Raw genomic sequence first — 24049 nt, 5'->3', positions numbered from 1 at the left:
GATCCTGACAGGGGCTCTTTAAAGTTTTCTCTTGTTAAGTTTTTTAATGTTCTAATTTCATTGCGTTTGGCTTTTTTGTTTTTGTCGTTTCTTTGTACAGTATTTAAAAATTCTTCGTATTCTACTGGCACATGTTTGTGTTCGAGTTAGATATGTATAAAGTATTGTTTAAATACCTTTTATATGTACGACTAGATCATGTAGAACTTATGTATATTGCCTTTAGGATGTGTCTCAAAATATATATGTAAATCCCAGTAAAATCGCTGTTACACACTGATAACTTTATTGGATACTTTTAATATACACATACACATAATAACTCTTGGCTATGAAGTTGTGGGTACTTGTGTCGCATTAGCCCTGTGTTAACTATCTCTTAGAATTCCGCTATCAAAAATCCAGTGAGAGTGGCTGCTCAACCATTTTCTTATGCAGTTTCCTGTGACTGCTTTGGCTGCACAGTTCTCGGGCGTCTTTTCTGTATGTACTGTGTAGGTGGTTGTCGGTTGTTCTGTTGGTAACAGATCATGTCAGGTAGTTTATGTAGTGGGTGCTCCCTCCTCTGCCATTTGGAATTGACTCTAGTTTTAATGGCGATAAGGTTAAGTATGTCAGTTGGCCATTGGCCTAAAGGCTATCTACAAAATTGTAATACACTTTTCCCTCGTAAGTTTTCCTCTAGTTCCCAACGATATCATATGTATATTATATATGTATATATATATATTTTGGATATATATGTAGGTATATTGTGTATATTGTGTTTGACTCTAATTGTTCTGCTCGTCACAGGCGCTTGGTGGTTGTAAATTCTCCAAAATGATTACAAGAGACGAACAGCTGTTGATGTTGCATGTAGAGTGTGTAGACACCCCTGAAGGGAAGTACCAAATCTTGTATTATTCTTCAATGCCAGATATGCTGATATGCAGGATTGCAAGTATTTCTCTAGAATATTTTTTGGTGGCTAGAATACTGGGGGATATTTCTATATAACATTGTGTCTTTGCGAGTGTTGAGTGTGGTGGGGCATGGACAGTTGCAACAGAATGGATAAAGCTGAATTTCGATGCAAGTCATTGTATTGCAAAAGTTAACTAATTAATTACTAAACCTTATGCCTTGGCCAATATAAAATATAAAAAATAATTGCCTAAGCTTACTCATACATACAGGTGTGGGTGTGTATATGCAGGACTTTTGTGCACATACGTGTTGTGCGTGCACTTTTAATGAACATTTTAAAATTCAACACTTAGGGCTACAATAGAAGTGTACAGTAAACAATAAAATAAATTAAAATGTTAAACAATTGATATGCGTAGACAACTCGTAATATACATAAAAAGAGTCGACAGCTCCTGTCTCTGAGTTGGGGTGGATGTTGTGGAGGATAGTGGGAGTGGCTAGTGTTTCCCGGGGAGAGTGGTGTAATGTGTTAAGGGATTGCCAGCCGCACTTCCAGCTTGGGCGTTCTGCCGCCGCAGATCGGACCGGGTGGCGGCCGTGATAATCGTGCCGACAATCAGCATCATGGTAGCCATGGTAGTATTGGCGGCATTGTCCCCGAAAGCTGTGAAGAGCTCCGAGTAGAAGAGTGTGAAGCAGATTCCAAAGGTCTGGGCCGAGGCATTCAGCAGACCGGATGAGGTGCCCTCCGGCTCGGGGAACGTTAGTTCGGCGCCAAACTCAAAGCCCACCGGCAAGTACCCGGTCATGAAAAAGCTGGAGAGGATTTTGGATTGGATTTTGGGTCCCAAAGGATATCTGCATATGCCACTCACATGTAATGGGATTTTAGCAGCCGTTCGACGTGCGATTGTGCTTCCAGTTTGTTTCCAGTGTTTCCACAAAGTCTACTGTCTTTTGCTCGGCCATATTCCAATAGTTTCCTACAAGAATAACATGTTTTTAAATAAATACAAAATTGCACGCTCAAAACAAACTGCAGTGCGACCGTTTACGGTATTTTTAATACTTCTCGGTATTTTTACGGTATATCGGTATATAATGGTATATTTTGCCAATTTCATGAATCTATTAAATTTAATTTTCAACGTTATATAGAAATCCAATAAAAGCAATTACTTAAATTAGGCCAATCAAGTAGAAAATTGCTTCATCAATCGTATTAAACTGTCTGGGCATGGCTAAATGTTCTATGTAGCTAGTAATATTCCACGGAATATCAAAAACGAGGAATATGTAAAATAGAACTTGAATTCGTCAGTATATTTGCGGTATATTTTTCAAATGAGACCGCATATTTTGGTATATTTCTGAGGGTCGGACCGTATATTTCCTACCGCCGAAAAAAAAGCGACGCGCATAATTTCGAACAACATCGGTCGCGTAAGGAGTCAGAAAACAAGAAAAAAAAAAAAAAACAAAACGACGCAGACAGCAAACAAATTGTGTAGTGCCAGTAGAAAAAACAATATTTGAAGTGCGCGCAATAAATATTCGCATTCATAGCATCATTTGCAGCGGCATCAGCAACAAAAATGGACCCCTTCACTCAGGTACAACGTTTTGGCCCCGCACACAGTGAAGCCCTTTGTCTAACTGATTTGCATTTGTGTTGCAATTTTCCAGCACATGCTTGAAAAGGCGGAACAGCGCAGTCGCGCGCTCGGCATCAGCAACGCCAGCAAATTTCCTTTAACCGAGTGCAGCGTAGCATCATCTTCGGTGGCTCAAAATTTGGAACCCACGAAGCCTATGCCAAACAGGAGTCACTCGCCAGCAGGTCACAGTTTTAGCAGCAGCAGTAGCAGCAGCGGCGGCGGCAAAGTTGTGATCCTGGACAAGGCATTGCTGGAGGCATCGCCGACCAAGCCGCTGCGTCACTATGCGGCCATCAACAAAGAAAACATGGAAATGGGCATCGAGATAAACATAACATCAGCCAAGGCAAGTTTTGCCTCTACTCAGTCCTCATTTCCCCGTGTTCACTCCCGTGCCCTAGTCTTTGTCTCGGTGCTATTTGTTTTGGTGGTGTCCTTTGTCATTGAGTTTCCTCATTGTGCTTCGCTGTTTCACACATATGTATGTACATTAGGTGCAAGTTGAAATTCAAGAGCAAGAGGTGACGGATGACGAGGAGACGCCTGGAGGTGCTGTGGATAATCCCGTCCAGGCGATCAATCAGCCGCTGGCAAGATTGCGGGACACCTCGAGGAGTCAATTGAAGCGAATGGGTGACTTGTACTCCAATACTGCCGACCTGTCCTCTCCCATCCATCGTACGGAGGCGCAGTTCCATGCAGGTGACGATGACGACGACTCAAGTCGACGGTGTCCTCGTCAGGGCAAACAGCGATTAGGCAAGCTGGCTGCACTGGCCGACACCATTAACCAGTGGGAAGACGACACAGCGCATCACGATGTGCACAGACCAATTGAAGCAGTGGCAGTACCTCCAACCAAACTGATTTGCCCAGCCGGCGGGGAGAGAAAGGACCTGCCCCGCAACCGCCTAAGCGAGACGAGGGCGACGAAGGCGGGAAAACAAAGCAATTGAAATGGGATCCCAAGGTACTAAGCTCATTGGAGGCCCAAGGTTTTCAACGCCGTGATTCGTCCACCATTAAACATACCTATGATTATGCCAAACAGGGAGAGGCGGCAGCCACTGCAACTGACACTGCCAAGCCGCCAGTTCCGAGAAAATCGACGGCTTTCAGCAAGGTGGCCAGGACTTTTGGGCCCACCGCTTCAGCAGCGGTATCCACGAAAATAGCTTCTGTCTCCGGTACAAGCGTCAAGTCTGGCTTAGTATCTGGGCGAGCAGCCATCTTTGAAAACAAAGCGGGCGCTGGAGGGCAGATGCAAGGAGGACACCGCTTCCAAAAGTATCCGTGCGAGCTGTCACTTAAGGAGCGTATAAAGCTTTTTGAGACCGGCAGCAATAAGGCCATACTGCCGAAGGCTCCAATAGCATCTGGAGCCAGCATTACTCAGATAAGACAAGAGGAGTCGAAAGGTGAGTGCGTCTTCGGTGGTATATTAAGCCTAACTCCCATTGCTGCTTTTCCTGATCCCATAGCCCATGTTGCTGCTGTGCATCCTGTCACAGCGGCTGCTATCTCCTCAACTGTGAGCGCTGTGGCGGCTCACAAGCCCAAGCCAGAGAATAAGTTGCGCGATAAGGTGGCTGCCCTTGTGGCCAATGCCCAGTCCAGTGCGGAGAGCCGCATTAAGGATATTGATCGCCAACGTCAGGAAGACATGCAAATCATCGCAAATCGCTTCAACAAACAGAAGGAACTCTTTGTTCCGCAGCCAGCGGCAAGAGCGACTCCAGCGCCAGCGTCCGCATCAGTACCGTTGACAGTAAGCAAGGCGGTACGACCCATGCCGCCGCCGCCACCGCCGCCCATATCTGGCCTCTCACCTGCCATCGCCACCAGCAAGAGGCGCTCACGTAAGCACCGATTAATGGTACATGAACATTGTAGCTGACACTATTGTAATTTCAGCTGGGGATGCGCCAATTATCGAGGAGTCAAAAAGCGCTCGCAAATCAAATTCAGAGCGCCTCTATCCCGCCCTATCTGACCTCGACTCGAGTGGAGAAAACTGCTGTGCGACGGTAACAGCCACAGCCACCGACGACAGCGACCAACAGGAGCAAGACGAAACTGAAAGGTGCGCTGACAAATGCTACTCCTGCTTGCTTTTCTTTATCTGCATATAATAACCATCTTACCTTTTGACTGATCGACTGATGTAGCCCTAGCCCTCACATAGCTTTCCCCATAAACAAGGCCAACAATAAAAATCTTGCTTAACTAACCGTTTATCTTTGATTCGTGCAGTTGCATGGATGAGTCGGAGGACCAGCCGCGGACTGAGGACAGCAGCACCGGCATGTGCAATGGCAGCCTTGGTCGCGAGATTATGAATGCAGTGCAGCGCAATGAGGCGGAGATACAGCAGCAAGGCAAGAAGGTAAGTTCAGGTAGAAAACTCTGGGATCAGAGGGAGGTCGCAACTAATCTAATTGTTCTTTGCAGACTGTGCGCTATGCAGATCAGGATTTCTATACAACCACGAGGGTCAGGACAGTTCGGTTAATTCGTCGCAGGTATCGGCGGGCATTGACGACTATCTGGATGAGGCTCTGGTCGAAGACTATGGAAGCACTCAGGATGATGACAGCGATGGCGCGGACGAGCACAACTCCAGCCACCTATCGCTGGGCGTAAGTTTTCTCTGTTTCCTCTTTTGTTCCACCTACTTATAATCCGTTTTTACAGAGCAAGGGTACAACTGCCTCAAATAGCTTCTCCTTCCGAAAAAACCCGACTTCAACGAGTTGCCTGCCTGTTGACGAGCATCAGGAGATCATGGACGTGCAGACGCCGCTTCTGAGCGGGGCCCAACCGGTCAGGTCGGAGCTGAGCGTAAACCAGGACAACGTCCACACAGTGAGCTTCTATCGCCGCCAGCAGAGTGCAAATGTGCGTTACCTACCCCTACCCTCCGCTTCAGCGTGTCGCTAATATTTTACTCTTTTAAAGAGCTCAAGCTCTACACCGGTGCGCAAGATATGTCGCGAACAGCAGGTGATGCGATCGGCTTTGGCTGGCGACTGCCACGCCAAGCACAAGCTAGAATACGACTCACCTCAGCATTTCGGGATGGCGGAGGCCGGTGCCGGAGCCAGCATGGATGACCACACCGATGATGATGACGAGGAGCTGCAGAATGCACGCGACTCCAATGATGCCACCCAGGCGCAGGACAAGATCAAGAAGTTACTGAGCGAGGTGTGCAAGCAGCAGCAAGTTATTGGCCAGGCCAGTCAGGCCTTGAATCTGTGCGCAGCTACCGTGGAGTTCTCCGGCTCCACAGAGTCCGTAGAGGGAGAGCGGTATCTGTTGCTGGCAAGTGAGTTCCGCGTAAACGTTTTTCACATCTATATCCGTAACTAAATTCCGACATTCTTACAGCTAATCGTCGACAGTCCTGTTTGGATGAGGTACAGCGTCTGCGTGTGGAAAACAGCGTCCGACCGGTGGGTGGACCAAAAGAAAAGGGTCTGTTGACTGTCAAGGAGATTACCATTCCGTTGCGGCATGAGTATTTGCGCAAAATGGCCTCGGGCAGCATCAATGGCCATAATCTCGTTTGTCTTTTCAAGTACAACGAACACGTGCTGGCCACCAAGACTGTGCTGACCATGCCCGGACTGGTGTCCGTTAAGTTACCCGATGTTCTCCAGCTTAACAATGTTTATGCAGACTTTCGGGTTAGTTTAAAGCATATTTTTTGAGGATTGAGCGCCTTTAATTGATGGTTTTCCTTTGCAGATCACGCTTGAAATCTACGGAATGCTGGCACAACGGGATCAGTTGCCACACGACCTCAAGTACCACATAAACCTGAACAAGAAGGGCGGCGTAAAGACGCCAAAGAAAAAGGGAGGCGAGAATCGCTTAGTCATGCCACCAGTGGATAGTCCGGCCGGCCCGCATGTAGTGCGAACGCCTCAATTGGTGCAATACGGGTTCGCCATTTTGCTCGCTGCGAGAGATACAGCGCACCAGCTGGACGCTAACTCAAGTGCTAGGCGTCAGCCCTCTGGAGGGCGTCGTCCACATGAAGGTCAACTGTGAGCTGTCCGTGGGCGTGGAGTACAAGGGATTCCTCACTATGTTCGAGGACATATCCGGTTTTGGTGCCTGGCATCGTCGCTGGTGCTATCTCAATGGCTCCGTACTCAACTTCTGGAAGTACCCCGACGATGAGAAGAAGAAGTCTCCCATGGGCAGCATCGATTTGAATGCGTGCAGCTCACAGAAAGTCACCACCGCGCCGCGCGACATCTGCGCCCGCCTCAACACCATGCTGCTCGAGTGCGAGCGCCCGGCCAAGGACACGGATCAAGAATCGCTGATAATAGTGCCCAACGGACGCACCACCACAGTCCGCCACCTCCTCTCCGCCGATACCAAGGAGGAGCGTGAAGAGTGGTCCGTTTACTTCAACAAGGCCCTGACTCTGCTGCGGGCCTGGGGCCCACCCACTGATGGGACTAACTAACCGCTAACATTTTTGCAATTGCTGTCACCCGTGACCCATGACCCCTGACCCCAGATCCTGACAGGGGGCTCTTTAAAGTTTTCTCTTGTTAAGTTTTTTAATGTTCTAATTTCATTGCGTTTGGCTTTTTTTGTTTTTGTCGTTTCTTTGTACAGTATTTAAAAATTCTTCGTATTCTACTGGCACATGTTTGTGTTCGAGTTAGATATGTATAAAGTATTGTTTAAATACCTTTTATATGTACGACTAGATCATGTAGAACTTATGTATATTGCCTTTAGGATGTGTCTCAAAATATATATGTAAATCCCAGTAAAATCGCTGTTACACACTGATAACTTTATTGGATACTTTTAATATACACATACACATAATAACTCTTGGCTATGAAGTTGTGGGTACTTGTGTCGCATTAGCCCTGTGTTAACTATCTCTTAGAATTCCGCTATCAAAAATCCAGTGAGAGTGGCTGCTCAACCATTTTCTTATGCAGTTTCCTGTGACTGCTTTGGCTGCACAGTTCTCGGGCGTCCTTTCTGTATGTACTGTGTAGGTGGTTGTCGGTTGTTCTGTTGGTAACAGATCATGTCAGGTAGTTTATGTAGTGGGTGCTCCCTCCTCTGCCATTTGGAATTGACTCTAGTTTTAATGGCGATAAGGTTAAGTATGTCAGTTGGCCATTGGCCTAAAGGCTATCTATAAAATTGTAATACACTTTTCCCTCGTAAGTTTTCCTCTAGTTCCCAACGATATCATATGTATATTATATATGTATATATATATATTTTGGATATATATGTAGGTATATTGTGTATATTGTGTTTGACTCTAATTGTTCTGCTCGTCACAGGCGCTTGGTGGTTGTAAATTCTCCAAAATGATTACAAGAGACGAACAGCTGTTGATGTTGCATGTAGAGTGTGTAGACACCCCTGAAGGGAAGTACCAAATCTTGTATTATTCTTCAATACCAGTTATGCTGATATGCAGGATTGCAAGTATTTCTCTAGAATATTTTTTGGTGGCTAGAATACTGGGGGATATTTCTATATAACATTGTGTCTTTGCGAGTGTTGAGTGTGATCGGGCATGGACAGTTGCAACAGAATGGATAAAGCTGAATTTCGATGCAAGTCATTGTATTGCAAAAGTTAACTAATTAATTACTAAACCTTATGCCTTGGCCAATATAAAATATAAAAAATAATTGCCTAAGCTTACTCATACATACAGGTGTGGGTGTGTATATGCAGGACTTTTGTGCACATACGTGTTGTGCGTGCACTTTTAATGAACATTTTAAAATTCAACACTTAGGGCTACAATAGAAGTGTACAGTAAACAATAAAATAAATTAAAATGTTAAACAATTGATATGCGTAGACAACTCGTAATATACATAAAAAGAGTCGACAGCTCCTGTCTCTGAGTTGGGGTGGATGTTGTGGAGGATAGTGGGAGTGGCTAGTGTTTCCCGGGGAGAGTGGTGTAATGTGTTAAGGGATTGCCAGCCGCACTTCCAGCTTGGGCGTTCTGCCGCCGCAGATCGGACCGGGTGGCGGCCGTGATAATCGTGCCGACAATCAGCATCATGGTAGCCATGGTAGTATTGGCGGCATTGTCCCCGAAAGCTGTGAAGAGCTCCGAGTAGAAGAGTGTGAAGCAGATTCCAAAGGTCTGGGCCGAGGCATTCAGCAGACCGGATGAGGTGCCCTCCGGCTCGGGGAACGTTAGTTCGGCGCCAAACTCAAAGCCCACCGGCAAGTACCCGGTCATGAAAAAGCTGGAGAGGATTTTGGATTGGATTTTGGGTCCCAAAGGATATCTGCATATGCCACTCACATGTAATGGGATTTTAGCAGCCGTTCGACGTGCGATTGTGCTTCCAGTTTGTTTCCAGTGTTTCCACAAAGTCTACTGTCTTTTGCTCGGCCATATTCCAATAGTTTCCTACAAGAATAACATGTTTTTAAATAAATACAAAATTGCACGCTCAAAACAAACTGCAGTGCGACCGTTTACGGTATTTTTAATACTTCTCGGTATTTTTACGGTATATCGGTATATAATGGTATATTTTGCCAATTTCATGAATCTATTAAATTTAATTTTCAACGTTATATAGAAATCCAATAAAAGCAATTACTTAAATTAGGCCAATCAAGTAGAAAATTGCTTCATCAATCGTATTAAACTGTCTGGGCATGGCTAAATGTTCTATGTAGCTAGTAATATTCCACGGAATATCAAAAACGAGGAATATGTAAAATAGAACTTGAATTCGTCAGTATATTTGCGGTATATTTTTCAAATGAGACCGCATATTTTGGTATATTTCTGAGGGTCGGACCGTATATTTCCTACCGCCGAAAAAAAAGCGACGCGCATAATTTCGAACAACATCGGTCGCGTAAGGAGTCAGAAAACAAGAAAAAAAAAAAAAACAAAACGACGCAGACAGCAAACAAATTGTGTAGTGCCAGTAGAAAAAACAATATTTGAAGTGCGCGCAATAAATATTCGCATTCATAGCATCATTTGCAGCGGCATCAGCAACAAAAATGGACCCCTTCACTCAGGTACAACGTTTTGGCCCCGCACACAGTGAAGCCCTTTGTCTAACTGATTTGCATTTGTGTTGCAATTTTCCAGCACATGCTTGAAAAGGCGGAACAGCGCAGTCGCGCGCTCGGCATCAGCAACGCCAGCAAATTTCCTTTAACCGAGTGCAGCGTAGCATCATCTTCGGTGGCTCAAAATTTGGAACCCACGAAGCCTATGCCCAACAGGAGTCACTCGCCAGCAGGTCACAGTATCAGCAGCAGCAGTAGCAGCAGCGGCGGCGGCAAAGTTGTGATCCTGGACAAGGCATTGCTGGAGGCATCGCCGACCAAGCCGCTGCGTCACTATGCGGCCATCAACAAAGAAAACATGGAAATGGGCATCGAGATAAACATAACATCAGCCAAGGCAAGTTTTGCCTCTACTCAGTCCTCATTTCCCCGTGTTCACTCCCGTGCCCTAGTCTTTGTCTCGGTGCTATTTGTTTTGGTGGTGTCCTTTGTCATTGAGTTTCCTCATTGTGCTTCGCTGTTTCACACATATGTATGTACATTAGGTGCAAGTTGAAATTCAAGAGCAAGAGGTGACGGATGACGAGGAGACGCCTGGCGGTGCTGTGGATAATCCCGTCCAGGCGATCAATCAGCCGCTGGCAAGATTGCGGGACACCTCGAGGAGTCAATTGAAGCGAATGGGTGACTTGTACTCCAATACTGCCGACCTGTCCTCTCCCATCCATCGTACGGAGGCGCAGTTCCATGCAGGTGACGATGACGACGACTCAAGTCGACGGTGTCCTCGTCAGGGCAAACAGCGATTAGGCAAGCTGGCTGCACTGGCCGACACCATTAACCAGTGGGAAGACGACACAGCGCATCACGATGTGCACAGACCAATTGAAGCAGTGGCAGTACCTCCAACCAAACCTGATTTGCCCAGCCGGCGGGGAGAGAAAGGACCTGCCCCGCAACCGCCTAAGCGAGACGAGGGCGACGAAGGCGGGAAAACAAAGCAATTGAAATGGGATCCCAAGGTACTAAGCTCATTGGAGGCCCAAGGTTTTCAACGCCGTGATTCGTCCACCATTAAACATACCTATGATTATGCCAAACAGGGAGAGGCGGCAGCCACTGCAACTGACACTGCCAAGCCGCCAGTTCCGAGAAAATCGACGGCTTTCAGCAAGGTGGCCAGGACTTTTGGGCCCACCGCTTCAGCAGCGGTATCCACGAAAATAGCTTCTGTCTCCGGTACAAGCGTCAAGTCTGGCTTAGTATCTGGGCGAGCAGCCATCTTTGAAAACAAAGCGGGCGCTGGAGGGCAGATGCAAGGAGGACACCGCTTCCAAAAGTATCCGTGCGAGCTGTCACTTAAGAAGCGTATAAAGCTTTTTAAGACCGGCAGCAATAAGGCCATACTGCCGAAGGCTCCAATAGCATCTGGAGCCAGCATTACTCAGATAAGACAAGAGGAGTCGAAAGGTGAGTGCGTCTTCGGTGGTATATTAAGCCTAACTCCCATTGCTGCTTTTCCTGATCCCATAGCCCATGTTGCTGCTGTGCATCCTGTCACAGCGGCTGCTATCTCCTCTACTGTGAGCGCTGTGGCGGCTCACAAGCCCAAGCCAGAGAATAAGTTGCGCGATAAGGTGGCTGCCCTTGTGGCCAATGCCCAGTCCAGTGCGGAGAGCCGCATTAAAAATATTGATCGCCAACGTCAGGAAGACATGCAAATCATCGCAAATCATCGCTGAACAAACAGAAGGACCTCTTTGTTCCGCAGCCAGCGGCAAGAGCGACTCCAGCGCCAGCGTCCGCATCAGTACCGTTGACAGTAAGCAAGGCGGTACGACCCATGCCGCCGCCGCCACCGCCGCCCATATCTGGCCTCTCACCTGCCATCGCCACCAGCAAGAGGCGCTCACGTAAGCACCGATTAATGGTACATGAACATTGTAGCTGACACTATTGTAATTTCAGCTGGGGATGCGCCAATTATCGAGGAGTCAAAAAGTGCTCGCAAATCAAATTCAGAGCGCCTCTATCCCGCCCTATCTGACCTCGACTCGAGTGGAGAAAACTGCTGTGCGACGGTAACAGCCACAGCCACCGACGACAGCGACCAACAGGAGCAAGACGAAACTGAAAGGTGCGCTGACAAATGCTACTCCTGCTTGCTTTTCTTTATCTGCATTGAATAACCATCTTACCTTTTGACTGATCGACTGATGTAGCCCTAGCCCTCACATAGCTTTAATTCCCCATAGACAAGGCAAACAATAAAAATCTTGCTTAACTAACCGTTTATCTTTGATTCGTGCAGTTGCATGGATGAGTCGGAGGACCAGCCGCGGACTGAGGACATGTGCAATGGCAGCCTTGGTCGCGAGATTATGAACGCAGTGCAGCGCAATGAGGCGGAGATACAGCAGCAAGGCAAGAAGGTAAGTTCAGGTAGAAAACTCTGGGATCAGAGGGAGGTCGCAGCTAATCTAATTGTTCTTTGCAGACTGTGCGCTATGCAGATCAAGATTTCTACTAAAACCAAGAGGGTCAGGACAGTTCGGTTAATTCGTCGCAGGTATCGGCGGGCATTGACGACTATCTGGATGAGGCTCTGGTCGAAGACTATGGAAGCACTCAGGATGATGACAGCGATGGCGCGGACGAGCACAACTCCAGCCACCTATCGCTGGGCGTAAGTTTTCTCTGTTTCCTCTTTTGTTCCACCTACTTATAATCCGTTTTTACAGAGCAAGGGTACAACTGCCTCAAATAGCTTCTCCTTCCGAAAAAACCCGACTTCAACGAGTTGCCTGCCTGTTGACGAGCATCAGGAGATCATGGACGTGCAGACGCCGCTTCTGAGCGGGGCCCAACCGGTCAGGTCGGAGCTGAGCGTAAACCAGGACAACGTCCACACAGTGAGCTTCTATCGCCGCCAGCAGAGTGCAATTGTGCGTTACCTACCCCTACCCTCCGCTTCAGCGTGTCACTAATATTTTACTCTTTTACAGAGCTCAAGCTCTACACCGGTGCGCAAGATATGTCGCGAACAGCAGGTGATGCGATCGGCTTTGGCTGGCGACTGCCACGCCAAGCACAAGCTAGAATACGACTCACCTCAGCATTTCGGGATGGCGGAGGCCGGTGCCGGAGCCATGCTGCATGCCCCCACCGATGATGATGACGAGGAGCTGCAGAATGCACGCGACTCCAATGATGCCACCCAGGCGCAGGACAAGATCAAGAAGTTACTGAGCGAGGTGTGCAAGCAGCAGCAAGTTATTGGCCAGGCCAGTCAGGCCTTGAATCTGTGCGCAGCTACCGTGGAGTTCTCCGGCTCCACAGAGTCCGTAGAGGGAGAGCAGTATCTGTTGCTGGCAAGTGAGTTCCGCGTAAACGTTTTTCACATCTATATCCGTAACTAAATTCCGACATTCTTACAGCTAATCGTCGACAGTCCTGTTTGGATGAGGTACAGCGTCTGCGTGTGGAAAACAGCGTCCGACCGGTGGGTGGACCAAAAGAAAAGGGTCTGTTGACTGTCAAGGAGATTACCATTCCGTTGCGGCATGAGTATTTGCGCAAAATGGCCTCGGGCAGCATCAATGGCCATCATCTCGTTTGTCTTCTCAAGTACAACGAACACGTGCTGGCCACCAAGACTGTGCCGACCATGCCCGGACTGGTGTCCGTTAAGTTTCCCGATGTTCTCCAGCTTAACAATGTCTATGCAGACTTTCGGGTTAGTTTAAAGCATATTTTTTGAGTATTGAGCGCCTTTAATTGATGGTTTTCCTTTGCAGATCACGCTTGAAATCTACGGAATGCTGGCACAACGGGATCAGTTGCCACACGACCTCAAGTACCACATAAACCTGAACAAGAAGGGCGGCGTAAAGACGCCAAAGAAAAGGAAGGCGAGAATCGCTTAGTCATGCCACCAGTGGAGAGTCCGGCCGGCCCGCATGTAGTGCGAACGCCTCAATTGGTGCAATACGGGTTGGCCATTTTCTCGCTGCGAGAGATACAGCGCACCAGCTGGACGCTAACCCAAGTGCTAGGCGTCAGCCCTCTGGAGGGCGTCGTCCACATGAAGGTCAACTGTGAGCTGTCCGTGAGCGTGGAGTACAAGGGATTCCTCACTATGTTCGAGGACATATCCGGTTTTGGTGCCTGGCATCGTCGCTGGTGCTATCTCAATGGCTCTGTACTCAACTTCTGGAAGTACCCCGACGGTGAGAAGAAGAAGACTCCCATGGGCAGCATCGATTTGAATACGTGCAGCTCACAGAAAGTCACCACCGCGCCGCGCGACATCTGCGCCCACCTCAACACCATGCTGCTCGAGTGCGAGCGCCCGGCCAAGGACACGGATCAAGAATCGCTGATAATAGTGCCCAACGGACGCACCACCACAGTCCGCCACCTCCTCTCCGCCGATACCAAGGAGGAGCGTGAAGAGTGGTCCGCTTACTTCAACAAGGCCCTGACTCTGCTGCGGGCCTGGGGGCCCACCCACTGATGGGACTAACTAACCGCTAACATTTTTGCAATTGCTGTCACCCGTGACCCATGACCCCTGACCCCAGATCCTGACAGGGGGCTCTTTAAAGTTTTCTCTTGTTAAGTTTTTTAATGTTCTAATTTCATTACGTTTGGCTTTTTTGTTTTTGTCGTTTCTTTGTACAGTATTTAAAAATTCTTCGTCTTCTACTGGCACATGTTTGTGTTCGAGTTAGATATGTATAAAGTATTGTTTAAATATCTTTTATATGTACGACTAGATCATGTAGAACTTATGTATATTTCCTTTAGGATGTGTCTCAAAATATATATGTAAATCCCAGTAAAATCGCTGTTACACACTGATAACTTTATTGGATACTTTTAATATACACATACACATAATAACTCTTGGCTATGAAGTTGTGGGTACTTGTGTCGCATTAGCCCTGTGTTAACTATCTCTTAGAATTCCGCTATCAAAAATCCAGTGAGAGTGGCTGCTCAACCATTTTCTTATGCAGTTTCCTATGACTGCTTTGGCTGCACAGTTCTTGGGCGTCTTTTCTGTATGTACTGTGTAGGTGGTTGTCGGTTGTTCTGTTGGTAACAGATCATGTCAGGTAGTTTATGTAGTGGGTGCTCCCTCTTTGCGAGTGTTGAGTGTGGTGGGGCATGGACAGTTGCAACAGAGTGGATAAAGCTGAATTTCGATGCAAGTCATTGTATTGCAAAAGATAACTAATTAATTACTAAACCTTATGCCTTGGCCAATATAAAATATAAAAAATAATTGCCTAAGCTTACTCATACATACAGGTGTGGTTGTGTATATGCAGGACTTTTGTGCACATACGTGTTGTGCGTGCACTTTTAATGAACATTTTAAAATTCAACACTTAGGGCTACAATAGAAGTGTACAGTAAACAATAAAATAAATTAAAATGTTAAACAATTGATATGCGTAGACAACTCGTAATATACATAAAAAGAGTCGACAGCTCCTGTCTCTGAGTTGGGGTGGATGTTGTGGAGGATAGTGGGAGTGGCTAGTGTTTCCCGGGGAGAGTGGTGTAATGTGTTAAGGGATTGCCAGCCGCACTTCCAGCTTGGGCGTTCTGCCGCCGCAGATCGGACCGGGTGGCGGCCGTGATAATCGTGCCGACAATCAGCATCATGGTAGCCATGGTAGTATTGGCGGCATTGTCCCCGAAAGCTGTGAAGAGCTCCGAGTAGAAGAGTGTGAAGCAGATTCCAAAGGTCTGGGCCGAGGCATTCAGCAGACCGGATGAGGTGCCCTCCGGCTCGGGGAACGTTAGTTCGGCGCCAAACTCAAAGCCCACCGGCAAGTACCCGGTCATGAAAAAGCTGGAGAGGAGGTTCGCAGAATTTAGTTAACGTTCTAGTCTCCCTTTGGGTGGATCTGTGAATGTGTATCTGTGACTTACCCCAGCAGCGACGCTGTTAGGTACACCACCGCAATGTGTCCTGTGTCCAGGGTGAAGGTGAATATCCACATGCCCACCATGGAGAGTGCATATACCGCCAACGTCGTCTCCCTGAAAAGAGAGGGAAGAATAGCTTTGAGTAGCGCTCATTAGAAATGGAGTGGCCTCCATTTAATTAATTGGAATTTGTGCGTCCGCCTTTTCAAACTTTGCCAGACCACACGGCGTATGCGTAATGAGTTTTCATAGTTTTGAACAGTTTTACGCCTGCTGTTCGTTGCTGCTGTACTCACTTGAACTTGTGCGTCTTGTCCAGCACAATGCCAGATATCACGGAGCCCAGCATGCCAGCCACAACAATGCTTAGGCCAATGCGGCCAGCATCCACCTCGTGGTTGGGATAGTACTTGAGCACCACCTGAAACGCAGAGGAAGAGGCTAGCAAGTTAGCAAATGTTTGAAGGCTCTTGGAGGGTAACGGTAACTCCTACCGGATTGAGCAGCGTGGAGATGGCGTAGAAGACGCCCACATTGATGCCGTAGGAGAGCAGCAGTAAGATGAAGTTCCGATTGGTAATCAGATTCTTCAGCGACTGCATAAAGCTGACCTGCTCGGCTTCGATACCCTCCAGCCGCTGGGAGGCCTGCTGGGCCGCCGACGGCGGGGTAGGTGGTCTGTCCTGGAAGACTGCAAGAGCAGAAAAGAATTCTCGTCCATTACCAATCCTCTATCCGTTCAAGGGTTTCGCTTACATAGCACCATTAGGACGAGCAGGATGCTGGTGAGCCCGGCCACCATGTAAAACATCATCTGCAGATCCTTGCCCACCGTTTCCAGATCTTCGGAGTTCGGCACCAGCATCGGCGGCAGTACAAAACCAATTGCCATGCCCAGCTGGAAATAAGAGGAGTTACACATTGCTACAATATGTATTTTTTCGTACAAGTTGCTCAAAACGGAATACTTTTCCGCTTCCGATTTGGTGCTTGCTCTAATTCAGCTTTGGATTTCGCCACCTGTTCTGGTTGCCATCGAGACTTTCCCTACCAGCCCCAGGCTCAGGGTCTCGTCCCCATGCCCGTCCCCGTCCTGTGAGATTGATTTATATGGAGCTGCATATTCGAACTCCTGCCACAACAGCTCTCTGCTTCTGCTTCCGCTTCCGCTTCCGCTTCTGTTGCTGTTCTGTTTTTTGTTTTCGTCAAAGTTTGTGGCTCAATGCCGCGGATACACACGCCGGGTTCTAGGTCGACCCCGGGTCTGCTGTGACAGCTCCGTTTTTTTCCACACGCCATGCTATGCAATTTTGAAATTTATTTCTTCACTTTTTACACTGCGTGTCAGGGATGTAAGGTTTATCCGTGGATTTCGACAGATTTTGTAGGAAAATGTTATGTGCCATATGCTCTGAGAATTTGAGCAGACAGATTCAGATTTGGCGTTTGGCTCTATACTTGGAGGGAAAAGCCAATACTTGAAGCCTTGAAGACTAGACTAAGAAACGCATACAGCTCCGACTTGTAATGTGCCAGAAATTCATATTCGTAGAGGTGTGAGATTGTATGTACGGATGGAGGTAGTACATACTTTTTTTGACGGTCAGACACCAATAGTATAGCAGGATTTCGGAACGTGTACCTCTAGCTATGCTCTAACTAGCTCGCCGGAATGTCGTGGGATCTTTCCTACTCTCCTATCTGCTATACGAACACATTCGCAAAGATGTTTTAGGTACACTTGATTTAATGTTCAAAAGGAACTCTACAAAAGAAATCAAAAAGAAAAGAATGTGAATTTTAACTAACTGTTTAACCGACTACCGACAAATAGTCAGGCTATATTCCGTCGCTCTTGGGAACTCAGATGACTTTGACCCCTTCTCTACCCTCCCTACCTTTGTATGCCGTTTAATCGACAGCATAACCCTAATCGAGCGCATCTCTATTTGATCATCGGCCTTCCTCAGGCTCTCCTCAGGACAAACACGAAAGGTTTAATGTTCCATTATTATCTACTAATTATTATTTAATAATTCAAAATTTAAGGGTTTGGACTTCATGGTTTTCCAGATAAGTATAAACTTAGCATAAAGTAATTAAATAAAGAAGGAGGAAATAGTATCCAGTTATACCTAGTTATATGTATATATGTATATAGGACTTATGTGTAGAGAATATGGCGTAAAAGAAATTGAATTGGAAAGAAGAGAAAAATATAATAATTATATAACTAGAAGGCAAACGTGAAAGAAAAATTAGTAGCCGATCCGCTTTAAATTATGGCACGGATATGGTTGATTCATATACCGGAATAGAAGTTTTATAAGACAGATATATATTTCGAAAATACTCGAGAATTCCGTTTAAGGAAGTTCGTAACTCACTCATACTTTATACGAATTATCCGGCGTGTCCGTTGAGCTCAAGGGGCGACGTAGGAACATATTCTGAGGAAGGGAGAAAAATTATGAATATACAGGTCTTCACTTCTAATTCGGATGAAACACCGATTTTCTTTACATTTCCATACCCGTACGACGACGATTTGCCACTCAACGGCTGATCTTAAAAAAAATGTGGTTTTCATTTGCGCTAATTTCTAATTATGGGTAATTATATACATTATTGGTTTTTTTTTCTTTTTAAATCTATACAATACAAAAATAGTTAGTGCGTAGCCTAATCTTTAATAAATGGAAAATCTCATGACGAGACTCAAAACTAATACTTTGGTACATTTTCACACGACGACTATTAAACGGCAGTGTGGATCGCCGCAGAATAATGTTTTATTTTCACAGTTTGAGAGCCACTCCACACATTGCGAAGAACTACATGCGAAAGCCTTAGCCGCGCGCTTAATTCATAAGCGAGAAGGGTGACGAGTGCGGCATATTAGTTTCTCCGAATTCGCAAGAAAACCATTCTTCTCGTCTTACTCCAAAATGTACTTCAGCTCAAGTATGCCTCCACATAACTTCGGGTTTCACTCTAGTATATCTTCGGACGGCTCTTTCTGGTTTATTTGGTTGTAGTTATCGTTGGTTTATGTAGATGCTGGTTCCTGGGAAATCCGAGGTCTTTCCCAGATCTACTAAGAAATCGATGGACTTTGACGACCTCGTTCTTGGAGGTGTCGAACGTAGTAAGATTTCCAGCCCTATGATACGAGACTGTTAAAGCTGTGTCACTATTGTAAGGTCCAAATACCTTTTATTTTTCTTAATCCAAAAGGAATAATGTAGTCCACCAGAACTTCAATTTACTTGGCACGTGTTTGATTGCACAACGTTTTCAAATTCACTTGTATATAATTAAATATGCGACACTTCAGTTTACGTTTTAAAAAAGGTTTTATTCTTCACTTAAACTTTAGCGTACATTGATTAGTTATTTCCCCGACGATGACTGAGGTCTGAAGTCTTGAACGGAATTAACTTTGGTTGAATTCTCCGACGGTGTCGCGATTGACGTTTGTCTTGAACAGAACTGAGTTGGCTTCTTAGATGCAGACTATTTATATTATGATGGTCGGTTTGGGATTCGGATTTGGATTCGGAGGCGTTGGCTTCGACTTCGGCTTCGGAGATGGAGTACGTGACTCGATCGATATGTGGGAAAGGCGGCTTTTGATGAAAGGCTTCCGCTGCGTATGATCGGTGTTGCATTACTTGGGGGTGGCTGAGAATAGGGCCTCTGATTGGTCAGCTAGGATGGTGTGATTCTTGAGAATCGATTCGTAATTGATCTCTGAAGAGTGGCGTGATTCTGGTGCGGCTGGATTCTAGGGCGGCATCTATTGTTTTATGTTCAACTTCCAGTTTAGGGTGTTTGTTTACATTGCCTGCAATCGGCTGCGCGTGGTCCATTTCGAGCGTGAGATTGTTTATGAGGGTTCGAAGCTGAGGGTGTCGTATTGTTTATAGTATTGTGGGTGCAGGGTAATAGACATAGACAAGGGTATGCGGAGCATGGACTATAGATATGTCACTCCCCCATTGTTAGATTTAAGCCTGTCCTCAGGCGATTATCCTTGGATATAGTTCGGGTGCGTCTAAAACTGTGCCTGCTGGGGATTCCTCGTCTTCGTCTGAAGGTGTTTCTATGTGCGGGTCGGTTTTAGGCTTATTGCTTTTACTTAGATTAAACAATTTGTAGCTTAATCCTATTATGATTATGACAAATAGTAGTATTAAGCTTACATGTAATACATTATTTAATCGCGTATTTTCTATTACGATTTCTTTGGTTTGCAAATAAGACAATGGTTTAATTTTTGTTACGTTATTGTTGATGTAGATGCTTTGTGCAAATTTTGGTATGGAGTTGGATATTAAGAATTCGTTTAACTGTACACTGCAATTATGTATTTTTATTAATGCGTTACCTTCTACTTTTATTTCTTGGTTGAGGCAATCTTGGTTTAATATGGTTTTTGGTAATTTCCAAGTTAACAATATGTTGGGTTCTATGAAACTTATTTGAAAGTTTTGGTGTGCTTTGGTGTATGGACATTTTGTTTCTACTTGTTTGACTATTCCTGAAATACATTCGTCATTTATTTTTCGTTTTGATTCTTTTTCATATACCTCGTTTTCTAGAACGTAATAATTGTTTTGCGTTAGGTCAGTGAGGATGTTATTATCTTCATCTGGATATGGGACAATTTTAAGTATAGGAATATTTCTGATCTCTCGTGGGATGTTGGAAATTATTAGTATTTCGTTAGTGTCTGTTTTCAACCAGGTAGATGTTTTGATATTTAATAATTTCTCTGAATCGATGTGTTTCAGGTAATCCTGGCTCAATAATTTTGGATTAAAGATCCCTAATCTTGTTAGCTGCATGCCTAATTCAATATCCTCTATGTACTCTGTAAAATGTTGAAGGTTAAATATTAATATCTCTAGTTGCTTATTTCTATCATTATCCTTGCTTAATTTATTGACAAGTTCTATGCCAGAATTTACTGCTTGAATTACTAAGTTTAATTCGTTAGCTTGAACACTGTGGCTAGCCAGATTGTTTATTTTCCCTTCTAATTCGACTTTATCATCTTGATCTAATGTTCCAAATAGATATTTATATACTGTGCCTACTGCATTTATAAGGCCTCTTTTGTTTCTTTTGGCTATTTTGATGCCGTTGAATTCACGTTGCAATTTCTCGACTAAATATTGAATTTGGATTTCGTTATTAAATAGGGTTGCCTGTTCTAGTAAACTCTGATATGTTTCATCTGTTCTTGTTATATTAATTGTTAGATAATGGTATTCATAATTAATGGGTATGTTAATGGTATTTGTTTTGAATATGAGATATCCATTCCTTGAGTTGATGGGATCTATCTCTATATTCTGTCCGGAAGACTGTAGGACGGTGAACATTAGTAAGATTATAATCTTAATCATGTTGTAGCTCCGGATTCCCAGTACTCTCTTCGGGTACTCTGCAATTATCGTATTTACTTTTATTAGATTTTTTCTTTCTTTTGAATTTCGTTTTATAGTGGGTGATTTTCCTCCCTCTATTTTTCTCTTCAAAGTGCTTTTCGTCTACCTGCCTAATTTCCCCTGTTCTTTTGAACGGGTTGGTTGTTTTTGTTTTAACTAGGGGTGCATTCTTGAAGCGTGTGTCTACTTCAAAGTCGATTCTATCGTTATTCAAATGATTGATCTTCCTAACTTTATTCAGTTGAGTGTTATAATCAGGTAGTCCGGCGTACAGGAAGATATCAGCTGGGGATCTTTTTGTAGTATTATGAACCGTTTTATGGTTATAAGTGTATAGAATTAACTCGAATTTTGTGAGCTTGTTTTCTATGTTATCCTCACTTGAAATGATTCTTAATTTTTCATTGATCGTTTTATGTAGTCGTTCTACATCAGAAACTCCGTTTTTACTGGTGGTGATTTCGATTTTCACATTTTCCGCATTCAACCATGCTTGAAATGCTGCGCACATAAAGGCTGAATCTTTGTCGGCTTTAATTCCCTGTGGCTTGCCCATTTCGTTAAAGACTTTTATGATGGCTCTCTTGGTTTCTAACCAGTCGCGACTCTTAACTTCTACAAGGGTAGCGAATTTAGAATATACATCAATGCATGATAGGAATTGTTGATTGCCTACCAAATATAAGTCCATGACATACTTTTCTCTGATATTTTGTATTTCAGGGGTGATTTCGAAGGTTAGATTGGTGTTACGATGCTCAGTTTTAGCAACGTTGCACGTAGGAAATTCATTGATAATATTTTGGATTAACTTTTGATAATCGGGGTAGTAGAATTTTCCTTTAAACCAATTAGTGGTCTTTTCGATACCTGGGTGAAGTAGCTCTTTATGATTCTTCAATATTTGTTCTTTGAATTCGGAGTAGTTGGGAATATTTATGAGTTTGGTACTGGATTTAATCAGTTTAGTGAAGTGATTTGGACTGATTATCTCCAGGAATGCCCTTTGGAACAGTGGGAAGTCTACTTCGTTATGGAAATATAGTGCACTCTTTTTGGTACACACATATTCCTTTATTATATCTTTTGCTAATGATTCTGTCATTTCGGTATATGCGATTTTTATCAGTATCTTGTGGAAATAGTGGGATGTTTCTACCTTATCCTCATTACCTTTAATCAGTTCTATTTGCCTATTATAGTAATTGATTGGTCTCTCTGTAAGTGGAATATAATTTGTATTATCTTCTTGCGCGCTATGGACCGTTGCACAATCACTATTAATGGTTTCCCCGAGTAGGTTTTCGTTAATCTTTACTCTTGATAGCGCATCGGCTACATGGTTCTCCTTTCCGGGTAAATATTTTATTTTGAAGTCAAATTCATTTAATTTGATCTTCCATCGTTGTAGCTTCATATTTGGTTCCTTGAGGTTATTCAACCAAATCAAGGGTTTGTGATCACTTAATATCTCAAACGTTCTACCAAACAGGTATGATCTGAAATACTTAGTTGCCCAAACTATAGCTAGTAATTCCTTTTCTATTGCTGAATAATTGATTTCGTGTTCGTTTAAGGTTCTACTTGCATAGCAGATTGGTTTGTGGTCTTGCGACAACACTGCTCCTAATGCAATGTTATTTGCATCGGTTGTTACCGTGAACATTTTGAGGTGATAAGTACTTTCAATTTTTCGAAGGCCTCGACGTATTTTTCCTCTGTTGGGTCTATGACTGCTCGTTTCTTTAATTTGAGTGTCATAGGTTTTGCTATATTAGCGAAGTTGGGAATGAATTTCCTATAGAATCCACATAAACCTATGAATGATTTTATTTTTGTGGTTGTATTGGGTATTGGGAAGTTTATTATGGCAGATATTTTCTTTGGATTAGGAACTATGCCGTTAGTTGTTACTACATGGCCTAGGAATTCCGTTTCTTTCTTCAGGAATTCACACTTATCCATTTGTAGCTTTAAGTTGGCGTCTCTCAACTTTCCAAATACTCTCCTTAGTGACAACAGGTGTTCTTCCAATGAAGTGGAAAATATAATGATGTCGTCTAAGTATACGAGGCAATCTTTGAAGATGAACTCTTCTAGCAGATTGTTCATACATCTTTGGAAGGTAGCGGGGGCAGTGGTTAGCCCAAAGGGCATACGAGTGAACTCGTAATGACCATGCTTCGTGGAGAAAGCTGTTTTTGGGATTGAGCTAGGTTCCATAGGAATTTGATGGAATCCCTTAGCTAAATCGATTGTTGTGAAATATTGGCACCTACCTAGTTTATCTAGTATTTCGTCCATTCTGGGTGTAGGAAATTTATCCTTTATTGTCACCTCGTTTAGACTTCTATAATCTACTACCATACGATATTTCTGCTTTCCTGTAGCATCTATTTTCTTTGGTATCATAGCGATGGGTGCGCAATAGGGAGAGTTCGACTTACGAATGATTCCCTGTCTAATCATATCTTTGATTTGTTGTGTCACTTCTTGATCGTGTATTTGAGCATATTTATATGGTCGACGATATACAGGATCTTCGTGATGGGTTTTTATTTCGTGCTTTATAGTACTAGTGAAGGTCAAAATGTCACCTTCTTTATACTGCACGTCCTTAAATTCATAGAGAACTTTCTTTAGTTTCTCCTTTTCTTCGTCATTTAAATGTTCCAACCTTAGCTGGTTGCATTCCCTTAATTCATTCTCTAATGCGGAAGCGAAGTATTGCTCTCCTTCAGGAGATGGGTCAAGGCACTTAGGTGTAGATATATCTTCCTTTGAAGATGGCTTAACACCTTTGTGTGCGGTCTTGCCGACGGCAATTGCTTCTCCACTTTGGATGATTGGGTATGACCTTTCTCCTAACGTTACCGTTTCATTTCGGTAATCGATGACGGCTTTGCTGGCCATCAAATATTCTCTGCCTAAGAGTATGTCATAATTTTCAGAAAAATTATGAATATAAAATTTTTGTTTTGTCGGACACTTTTTGGTTGCATCGCGTGTAATGCTCTGATTCAG

At 44.5% G+C, this 24049-nt stretch overlaps 3 protein-coding genes and 2 pseudogenes across 3 annotated transcripts; 2 read left to right on the top strand and 3 right to left on the bottom strand.

The window, feature by feature from the left end:
• Positions 1 to 822: 822 nt before the first annotated feature.
• Positions 823 to 1954, bottom strand: LOC117192315 (feline leukemia virus subgroup C receptor-related protein 1-like). Its single transcript, XM_033396966.1, has 2 exons — positions 1788 to 1954; positions 823 to 1728 (listed from the first exon to the last, which is right to left on the bottom strand). The coding sequence occupies exon 2, from the start codon at positions 1719 to 1721 to the stop codon at positions 1410 to 1412; it is 312 nt and encodes a 103-aa protein (XP_033252857.1). The 5' UTR covers positions 1722 to 1728; positions 1788 to 1954; the 3' UTR covers positions 823 to 1409.
• Positions 1955 to 2322: 368 nt separating this feature from the next.
• On the top strand, positions 2323 to 7430 carry LOC117192310 (annotated as a pseudogene).
• Positions 7431 to 7960: 530 nt separating this feature from the next.
• LOC108158044 (feline leukemia virus subgroup C receptor-related protein 1-like) lies at positions 7961 to 9062 on the bottom strand. The gene is made up of 2 exons (XM_033396967.1): positions 8896 to 9062; positions 7961 to 8836 (listed from the first exon to the last, which is right to left on the bottom strand). Exon 2 carries the CDS (start codon positions 8827 to 8829, stop codon positions 8518 to 8520), a length of 312 nt encoding a protein of 103 aa, XP_033252858.1. The 5' UTR covers positions 8830 to 8836; positions 8896 to 9062; the 3' UTR covers positions 7961 to 8517.
• A 365-nt stretch (positions 9063 to 9427) lies between these two features.
• Positions 9428 to 14232, top strand: LOC117192311 (annotated as a pseudogene).
• Positions 14233 to 14948: 716 nt separating this feature from the next.
• Positions 14949 to 16449, bottom strand: LOC117192313 (feline leukemia virus subgroup C receptor-related protein 2-like). Its single transcript, XM_033396965.1, has 5 exons — positions 16326 to 16449; positions 16064 to 16260; positions 15866 to 15990; positions 15573 to 15683; positions 14949 to 15492 (listed from the first exon to the last, which is right to left on the bottom strand). Exons 1-5 carry the CDS (start codon positions 16432 to 16434, stop codon positions 15174 to 15176), a joined length of 861 nt encoding a protein of 286 aa, XP_033252856.1. The 5' UTR covers positions 16435 to 16449; the 3' UTR covers positions 14949 to 15173.
• Positions 16450 to 24049: the final 7600 nt, after the last annotated feature.

Source organism: Drosophila miranda (genome assembly GCF_003369915.1).
Source record: "Drosophila miranda strain MSH22 chromosome Y unlocalized genomic scaffold, D.miranda_PacBio2.1 Contig_Y2_pilon, whole genome shotgun sequence".
Lineage (NCBI taxonomy): Eukaryota > Metazoa > Arthropoda > Insecta > Diptera > Drosophilidae > Drosophila > Drosophila miranda.
Note: the sequence above shows the minus strand (reverse complement) of the source record. Positions and strands in the feature narration are given on the sequence as shown.

Coding starts and splice junctions, on each gene's coding strand:
- LOC117192315 (XM_033396966.1), bottom strand. CDS start 1,721: ATGACCGGGTACTTGCCGGTGGGCTTTGAGTTTGGCGCCGAACTAACG.
- LOC108158044 (XM_033396967.1), bottom strand. CDS start 8,829: ATGACCGGGTACTTGCCGGTGGGCTTTGAGTTTGGCGCCGAACTAACG.
- LOC117192313 (XM_033396965.1), bottom strand. CDS start 16,434: ATGCTGGTGCCGAACTCCGAAGATCTGGAAACGGTGGGCAAGGATCTG. Junction 16,261..16,325: donor GCTCGTCCTAATGGTGCTAT/GTAAGCGAAACC, acceptor CTGCTCTTGCAG/TCTTCCAGGACAGACCACCT. Junction 15,684..15,865: donor GACAAGACGCACAAGTTCAA/GTGAGTACAGCA, acceptor CTCTCTTTTCAG/GGAGACGACGTTGGCGGTAT.